Below are 9,228 nucleotides of genomic sequence, written 5' to 3'. Positions count from 1 at the left end.
TTCTGACCCACAGCGCCCCTAGAGGACAGAATGGAACTGCCCACAGGGTCTCCAAGGCTGTCAATCTTCACAGAAGCAGACTGCCTCATCTTTCTCCTGGGGAGCAGTTGGGAGGTTCAAACTGCTGACCTTTGGGTTAGCGGCTGGTACTTAACCATCGCACCGCCAGGCCTCCTCAATAGCATCTATACTGTTGTCACAGAGTTGGTTCTAATTATAACGGCCCCAGAGGACAGAGCAGACCTGACCTGTAGTCTACATGGTTGTAAGTCTTTTCAGAAGCAGACGCCACGCCTTTCTCCCCTGGAGCAGCTGGTGGGTCTGAACCACTGACCTTTCCAGTAGCAGCCAAGTGCTTAACGACTGTGCCAGCAGGGCTCCTTGGCAGGACACCAAGGACCCCGTTTTCCTGAGGCCACTAGGCAGCGGGGAGAAGAAAGTAGCAGACCCAGATGGCCCACTGGTGTCTTTATTCGTGACTATGCAAAATACAGCGCTAGCAGAGACAGGGCATGCATGGCGGACGACGGGACACGGGGGACGGGAACCAGGGTCGGGGCCTCGTCGTGTCTGAGGTAGAGTAGGTGGCGTGGGGAGCAGGGCAATGACAGGAGGAAGGAGCACCGGCCCCGCGGATGCCATCCTGGCCCCACGCGACTGGGGACCCTGGAAGCACTCGGCCACACTGTGAAAGAGACTTTAAAGACGTCACCGTGCCCTCTCACTCACTCTGACTGCCCTCGGTGTGGACAAAGCCTCGGGGTCCCTCCACCACCCGCCGGCTGGGGCATTTCTCCCTTTTGGAGTTTGGCCTCCACGGGACCACACCGTCCCTTCTTGGGGCAGGCCCGCTTGCCCTCATCCGAAAAATAAAAGAGTTTTGTGTTGGAAATGCCAAGGCTGCCATCCAGGGAGCTGGAGGCCGAGTGCGCTAAGAAAGACCCATTTTCCCTATAAAAATAGTTTCACTTTATAAAAGGGGAGAGTGCTCATCTCAGACGGGAAGGACGTGGGTGTGTGCAAAACGGTTAAGTGGAAGTTCCGTCGTGGGGGACTCGGGTGGCAAGGAGGCTGGAGAGGGGACCCTCCTCTTCGGGTTGTTACTGGGCTGGGGGGGCGGAGAGGGGAGGGGCGGGAGCCTGCCTCCTGGGGCTCCTTGCTCTCGGGTTGGGGAGATGGGTGTCTGGGGAGAGGAGAGGCTGCCCCCCCTCCCGGGTACCACAGTGGGCAGGGCTAGAGTGGGCTGGGCCCGTGGCCTCGGTGTCTGGGCACAGGTGGAGCTGCCTTCCCCTCCGGGTACCACAGTGGGCAGGTTGAGGGCGGACTGGGCCTCGGCCGCGGTGGCGGTGGGCAGTCAGTTGAGCAAGGTCCCGTAGAGCTGGGCTTTCGTGAGGCTGTCCTTGCGGCTCAGCCCCGAGCTGCCAGTCCGAGGGAAGGCCTGCTGGGGACTGAGGAGGGCTGCGGGACGCATCTCTGGCGAGGCCTCCATGGAGCTGGGTTCCAGGGAGTCCCGGGAACTGTGCGGGCTGTGGCCACTGTCGTAACCCGGGCCGCGCCCGGGCTCAGGGCTGCCGCCTGCCCTGCACAGCCGCTCCCCGTCTCCCTCACTGGGCGCATAACCAGGCAGCGGGTCGGCAGAGCGGCTGGGGCTCAGGCTGAGGTCGCCACCCGCCCGCAGGAAGCAGGGCTCGGCCAGGTGGCCCTGGGAGAGGTCATCACCCTCCGAGAAGCTGTCCGCCTTGTAGCTGGCATAGAGGGGGCTGGCGCGGCCCTCGGCCTTCTTGCCTGGGCTGCCTCCGCCGCTGTAGTAGCGTTCGGAGAAGCTGCAGGGCGAGGCGCGGCCCGTGGTACCAGCCGGGTAGGAGTAGGTGCCGATGTCCTCCACGCTCAGGGGACGCCACTGGCCCCGCACGCCCTCCCCGGGCAGCCGGGCAGACCCCGGCTTAGCCTGCAGGCTCCACAGGTTGGGGGGCATCAGGGCCTGCCGGGGGCCTGGCGAGGCCGGGAAGCGGAAAGGCTCAGCTGGATAGGGTGACACAGTCCGCGCGAAGACCGGGGCCACTTCTGCCTCAAGTGGGGTGGCCACCGTGGCCGTGGCCTTGGCGAAGCGTGGACTGCCCTCGTAGGCGGTGGTGGCGGGCGGCTTACGGTCAAAGAGCTCCTCGCGGCTGTTCAGGTAGATGGCCTGCTGGGAGGCGGTGAGTGTGCTGGCCTGGGCGTGCTCCTTCTCCTCGGATGTGGCACTGAAGCTGGAGTACGAGCTGGACGTGGGCAGTGAGCCCGCGTAGCCGGGAAAGGCGTCGTGCCGGAAGCCAGTGGGGAAGGCCGCGGCCTCGGCCTCCTCCTCCTCCTCGGCTGCGCTGTCGGTGGAGTTCTGAGCCCGCAGGAAGCCCACGTCGGTCACGGGCGCATCCACGCTGGGCCTGCGGTCATGCTGCCGCTCCTCGGGGCAGTAGAGGGCCGTATCGCTGCAGTAGACGTCCCCTTTGTACGGGGGCCGCGGGCCTGGCTTCTCCAGCCCGTCACGGAAGGCCAGATCTCGAGCCGAGGCGTCTGACAGGCGGGAGGACAGGCTGGCGGGGTCGGGCTTCTCCAGCACCTTGGCGATGACGCAGGTGGGCACGCTGTCGGCGTAGGCCGGGTGGCAGAGGGACGAGGGCAGGCTGCAGCCGTGCTTCTCCACGTGCAGGTTCACGCGCTCCTGGAAGTCCGAGGGCAGCTGCAGCGGGTGGGGCGGGGACTGCAGTCAACATAGGCCATGGGTCCAGGCCAGGGGCCCAGGCCACCAGCCGTGACAGACAGGCAGGCAGGCAGACAGACAGACTGACGAGGAGGGACCAGCCCAGGGCTTCGGAAACCACATGAGCTGGAACCTGGCCCAGGGCTCTGCATTTCATAAGCTCCCATGTCTGAGGACTCTGGTCATTTCTGCCCAACCCCTCTGGCCCCTGCTGTGCCCAGTAGAGCCAAGGAGAGGTGCCTGGGAGAGTCTGGAACCCCCTGACGTGGGCCCCTGGCCCTACGTCGTTCCTACCCACCCCCAGTTCCTGCCTAGGGAGGGCTGCCTTGCTGCTCCAGCCCCCAGTGATGCCGGCCTGGGTACACCCCCCACCCCTGCAACGAGACACACTCAGAAACAGATGCAACAAAGATTGTGGGAGCCAGGGCCCAGTGCCCGTGGCGCTGCCAGGGCCTGGAGCCTTGTGGGGCATGCGCTACTGTTTGATCTATTTTGTGAATGTCTTAGGTGGGCCCAGGCCCAGGGCCAGGGAACTTGGACGGAGGCAGTGTGAACAGAGGTGTGTGGGCAGGCCCTGGGCCAGCTTGGTGGTCGGCGGGCAGGTGGGGGTGGGCCCTGGGCCAGCTAGGTGGTCGGCGGGCAGGTGGGGGTGGGCCCTGGGCCAGCTAGGTGGTCGGCGGGCAGGTGAGTGGGGGTGGGCCTGGGCCAGCTGGGTGGTCGGCGGGCAGGTGAGTGGGGGTGGGCCTGGCGCTGCCACCGGCTTGGCCAGCCCTCTGGTCTCTGAGATGGACACTGTGTGAACCTGGGCCCATGCCACAGGGTCACATCCCCATGGCAGAGCTCAGTGGGGGGTCCTTGGGGCAGGACAAGGAGCTGGCTCCAGAGGAGACCAGTGGGCCAGTGAGGCTGCTGGGAAGAGCGGGACGCTGCGGTGAGGGCTATGGAGGCGGCTGGGCTGGGCTGTGGTTCTTGACGGGGGTGGGGAGGCGGGATTGAGGTCATCACGTCTCGGGAGGAAAGGACGTGGCCTCCCACACCTGCCGACATGAGGGAGGGCAGAGGCCCCTGGGTCATACTGCGCCTCCTTCCCTGTGAGTGGGGAGGGCCGCAGTGCGGGGTGGCCAGGGGGGCTGGGGGGGTGGCGGGCGGGCCCGGGCGGGGCCTGGCTGCAGGTGGGTCACGTTACCTCGGACACCTTATGGACCCTGCCGTAGGTCTGGCTGCACTGCAGCAGCTGGGCCGCTAGGTTACAGTCCTTCCTATAGAGTTCCTAAAAGAGAGAGAAGGCGTTTGGTGCACGCGGGCTTGCCCCTCGCCAGGGTCCCTGCTGCCCTGACAGATGGGGGCAGTGGCTGGCAGGACACAGACTGCCCTGGTTATCCCCGAGGGCCGTCCCCTCCTCGGGGCCTCACGCTCCGCCTGCAGAATGTGATTCTGCCCCAGCCGGTACCGCCGTGAGAACCTCCCACAGAGTGGGCAGTGGTGGGAGAAGAGACCCAAGGCCTAGAGCTCTGGGGGCCCGGGGGCCTCCCTGAGCCCCTCCAAAGAGAACTGAACTGGAAAGAGCCACCACCAAACAAGGGACAAGGAAATGGGCCTGCAGCCCTGCTACCCCCCTGGTCTCAGAGTGTCCGGGATTCAAGGTGGCTGCAGGGCGGGCAGGGCTCAGGGGTGGGAGGGGGATTGGAGGGGCGGGGAGCTGTGTGACCAGGCCCTGTGGGGACAGGCTCAGCCAGCTGAGCCGAAAACAGATGCAAACAGTAGGAATCCGGGGCTAGCACTGTCTGAAATCTCTGTTGCATGTGCCTGTGGTTTGGCCTTTTGACCTGCCCCCCACAACATACCCTGCCCCCCATCCCCCAGCAAGGTCCTTACAGCCAGCCTTGGGTCTGACACCAGGCCCTGACCCCACCCGCAGCGCCCCACGCACGGCGCTCCTGGCTGAGGGCTGTGCCCACGTCCAGCCCAGGCAGGACCGGGTGCCCCGCAGCCTGGGTGCAGCACCCAGGCAAGGCACTGTGAGGCACGGGACCCCATCCTGTCCTCCCACAGCGGCCCGGAGCAGCCCCTCTCCACACTGCCCATGAGGCGGGAGATTCCTGACTTGGCCACGTTGTGGAGGCGACCCAGGTTCCCGACCCTCTCCACACGCCTCTGGTCCTTCACTGAGAGCTGAGACAGTAACCCCACGAGGCCGGGACTCTGCTGCTGGTACCCGAGGGCTGTGGGCACTGCCTGGCCTGTCTGCTTTGGCCGTGAGCCCCTCACAGGCCAGAGCCATAGGGGTGCACCTTGGGCCAGAGGGTAGCCTTAGACAGTACTCGCCATGTCCATGGGCCCGAGCCTGCTGGTTCAGGACAACCCGGGAGACCCTTCCTGGGGCACAGGTGTTGGCTCCAGGGAGGAAGTGCAGCTGGGACATGCCAGGCAGAGGGGGCAGGTGGCGGTAGGCACTCTGGCTACGGAGAGTCTGGTGCAGCCACAAGGGCAGGGGTCTGTGGCCAGATGGCCCTGAGTTCAAGTTCTGGTTCTTCGCACGAGTGACAACCTGGGAGACCAGTCATCACCGGCTCAGCCTTGTTTCCTCATGTGCTACCCTTGTCAAGGGCCTGGACTTGCCCCCCCCTCCCCGCAATACCACCCAGGTCTCCGCCTCCTGGAGCCACACTCCTGGCACAGCCACTCTCTGGGCCTCCCTCCTCTGGGCCCACCTGTCCACTCAGCCATTGGCCAGCACTCATAAAGGGGAGGAGTCAAGGCCTCCCCTTTCCACCTCTTAGCAGCCTGTGACCAGCTGGCCAGCTCGCTCATGGCAGCAGCACACCTGCCTGGTGTCTCCTCCAGGCCCTTGTCCCTGAGGGCTGTTCCTCTGGGTTAACCGGACTCTGTCCCAGGGCCTCCCTCCTCCTCTGGGGCTGTCACCACCACTCATACGGCAGCCTTTCTCCTGATCTCCAGACGCCGACTGCTTCATGACACCACCAGTTCCCTGTGCTCTCCCCACACCTGCTGCCCCCACCCGCGCCCCATCATCCAGGAGACGGGTGGCTCCTTTGGTGCAGGCTGAGTCCCCTGGCAGGCCTGGCACGCACAGTACTCACGTTATCCTCCGATAGCTTGTCGATGGTCACCTTGGCCTCCAGCAGGTGGCTGTTGAGGGCAACAATCTCATGGCTAAGGGCCCGCTTCTCTTCTTCATAGTGCTGGCCCTGCAGGGGGCGGGGCGGAAGAGGCGGTCAGCAGGCTGGGGAGGCGATCAGTGGGCAGCCCTGCAGGGGATGGGGGGGAAGTGCCAGGGCTTCTGGTGCCCTGCCCTGTGTTGGGCACTTGGGTGCCTGTCTCTTGATAGTGCTGGCCCTGAGGTTGGAGGAGGGAGGTGGTCAGGGCAGCCCAGAAAGCAGCTGAGGGTCAGTCAGTGGCCAGCCCTGCTGGGGGAGCCCGAGGGGCTCCTAGTACCTGGCACTCAGGCATCTGTCTCTATCACCCCCAGGGGCAGCCCTGGCCTTGCAGCAGGCGGCTGGAGTCGGCAGGTGATACACGGTCCCTGGGGATACCTGGAGCCACCCACGCCCAGGCTGGTGCTGGCCCAATGGTTCAGTTGGACCTCCTGTGTGCCTTCCTGTAGCTGCGGACAATAAGGTGGCCAAGGGGTGCAGAAGTTAAGAGCCCAGATGACCCAGGTTCAAACTCTGGCTCTACCCCTGATAAGCCAGATGACTTTGGGCAAGTCACTTCCTCCCTGAGCCTCATCTGTCAAACAGGGACAATAACGTCCTGCCTCCTATGAATCCGGATGACTGAAGATGACTCGCATGGAGCACTGACTGAGCTGGTGGTGGTATTGTGGCTATTACTGCTGTTCTCCCCAGCGCGTGACGGGGCAGAGGCCTCCACCTGGAAACCTTCCCTGGGTTCTGACAGCCCTGGGCTGCACGATGCCCGCACGGGTCCCAGCCCTTACGAAGGCCAGCCTGCATGTCAGCGGCCCTGGGCTGTGTGCTCCAGAGCCAGGTCTGGGCCCAGGGGCTGGGAGTGGAGGATGCCCGGGAGCCTCTGTGCTCCGTGAGCACCTATGCTGGCAGCCCAGCCCCCTGGCAGCCATGAAAGGCTACAGGCAGCCCACGTGCCCAGCCCGGGCTGCCCGTCCTCCCCTGTGGGCAATGGACACCCAGCCACAGGCCCTGAGCACTCCCAGGCTGGGGTAAGAATTGGACCAGCTAGTTCCCTCCTGCTTCCCCTTGTATCCTAATAAACCCCTTGGCATTGAGTCTGTGCACGGTGTCCCCATGCATTGGAGAGAACAGTGTTCCACAGGGTTTTCAAGCCTGTAAATCCTTATGGAAGCTACCTGCCACATCTTTCTCCCACAGAGTGGCCAGTGGGATCAAACTGCTGACCTCTGGGTTTGAAGCCCAGCGCTTTTAAACACTGTGCCTCCAGGGCTCCCCCCCAAAAGGACTACATTTCCCAGCATCCTCTGCAGCCAGGGTAGACATGTGACTGAGTCTGGCCAATGGGATGTGTCTGTTTGCAGACCGTGCCCATAAAGGGCAGAGGCAAGTCCTCCCTTCCCTTCTGCTTGTGTGGCTGGGGTGTGGGCGCGGCTTGGGGTGTCTGGGCATGTCGGTGGTGCTGAGCACCCCAGCAGCGCCACCGTACCAGCCTGGACTGCGTGTGGGAAACATCCATTCTGTTGACATCACTGTGACATGGGGTTGACTCTAAACTTGAGCCGCACAAGACAAAGGAATTCTGTCTGTCCCCAGGGGCAGCTGCTGAACAGGCAGGCGGTGGCACTGGGGGCTACGCCTCCCAGGGAAGCCTGTCCCTTACTTTGCTGCAGGGTGGCGGGTGGGTGCCAGAGGAAATGCCACCCGGGCAGAGCCCGGCCGCCTCTCTGTGGGGAGAGGGCGTTCACGCCTGCAGTCTGCCGTCCCACTTAACAGGCTGGGAAACTGAAGATCAGAACGGGAGGGGCCATTTCCAAGGGCCCTAAAGGAGAGCCAGGCCCAGAGCTAACGGCACCTTCAACGGGCGAGAGTCGAGTACCAAGCCTGATTTTCAAAGACGAGTAGCCGAGCTAGAAAGAAAGGGCCTTCTGAGTGAGTCACTGGGCCCAAAGGCTCAGACCATGGTCGCGGGGACATCCAGCTCAGTTGGCATAACATACTACACAAAAACACCGTTCCACTTCCTGTTTTGGTGAGCAGTGACTGGATGAACAGCGGCCACCTCAGATGTAACTAATGGGCTCTCCTGGTCCATAGCCAAGAAGAGTGAAGGAAATAAAAGATGCATGGAAACAATTAGCCCAAGGGAACCTCAGCCTCCATGACTCTGAGACCAGCACTATATGGCACCCGGCTCCCACTGCCAACCACCCGGAGAGGGGTCATAGTTGGAGATCCTGGATAGAGTAGGAGAAAAACGTGGAAGAAAACTAAAAATCATAAAAAAAGAGACCAGGCTTAGTGGTCTGACAGAACCTGGTGAAACCCCTAGTCACCCTTTGGGCCTGGAATTGAACTCACTCCCATGGCTTCTAGCCAGACAATGGACAGGCCTATAAGGTGAACATTTATACCAGGGAGGTGCACTCCTTGGAACACTTGACCATGGGGGATCAGAAGGGCAGCATTTGCACAGGAAGACAGCTCAGAGGGCAGGAATGCACAGGAAAGAAGGACACAGGAAAGAGGTAACTAACCACAGGGAGGAAGTGGGAGGAGAGTTGTTACATTGCAGGGATTGTAATCAGTGTCATGAAACAGATTGTGTAGGAACTGTTGAATGGAAAACAAATTTGCTCTGTAAACTTTCACCCAAATCACAATTTAAAAAAAGAGCCCCCCTGATCCGAATGAAGAGGGGCGTCCAGGAAAGGCCCCCATCCCCCTGGCAGTGAGCTGTGGAGGTGCCGTCCTCAAAGCCGGAGCCGTGGTGGCTGCGCCATGCCCGCTGCCATTCCTCCAAGCAGAAAGGAACGCTCCCGGCGTTGTCTGCAAACAGTCCCAGATGCTCCCCACCCACAGGGTCAGCCTGGTGCTGTCTTACTCTTTCTCACGCTAAGTGTGGGGGACACCATAAGGGGCGAGCTTGGGGCTCGAACCAACTCCAGTCCACCAGACCTGAACTCAGGCCTCAGAGCCCACGGCCCTCCTGGTCCCTGAGGCCTGGGTCTTTGGGCTGGTGGGCTCTCCCTTGCACACCTCCCAGGTGCTGGCCCTCACCACACCGCCCAGGTGCTGGCCCTCACCACACCTCCCAGGTGCTGGCCCTCACCACACCTCCCAGGTGGTGGCGCTCACCACACCGCCCAGGTGCTGGCCCTCACCACACCTCCCAGGTGGTGGCCCTCACCACACCTCCCAGGTGCTGGCCCTCACCACACCGCCCAGGTGGCGGCCCTCACCACACCTCCCAGGTGCTGGCCCTCACCACACCGCCCAGGTGGTGGCGCTCACCACACCTCCCAGGTGCTGGCCCTC

At 63.0% G+C, this 9,228-nt stretch overlaps 1 protein-coding gene across 1 annotated transcript in view; it reads right to left on the bottom strand.

The window, feature by feature from the left end:
• Positions 1 to 1,354: 1,354 nt before the first annotated feature.
• Positions 1,355 to 9,228, bottom strand: part of BEGAIN (brain enriched guanylate kinase associated) — a 17,982-nt gene continuing 10,108 nt past the window's right edge. The window contains exons 8-10 of the mRNA XM_007944601.1: positions 5,842 to 5,949; positions 3,927 to 4,010; positions 1,355 to 2,719 (exon numbers count right to left, since the gene is read on the bottom strand). Coding sequence (XP_007942792.1) covers positions 1,355 to 2,719; positions 3,927 to 4,010; positions 5,842 to 5,949 — 1,557 coding nt within the window. The remainder of the gene's footprint in view (positions 2,720 to 3,926; positions 4,011 to 5,841; positions 5,950 to 9,228) is intronic.

The sequence above is a fragment of the Orycteropus afer genome, unplaced genomic scaffold (assembly GCF_000298275.1).
Source record: "Orycteropus afer afer isolate SDZICR_OR568_19922 unplaced genomic scaffold, OryAfe1.0 scaffold00128, whole genome shotgun sequence".
Classification (NCBI taxonomy): domain Eukaryota; kingdom Metazoa; phylum Chordata; class Mammalia; order Tubulidentata; family Orycteropodidae; genus Orycteropus; species Orycteropus afer.
Note: the sequence above shows the minus strand (reverse complement) of the source record. Positions and strands in the feature narration are given on the sequence as shown.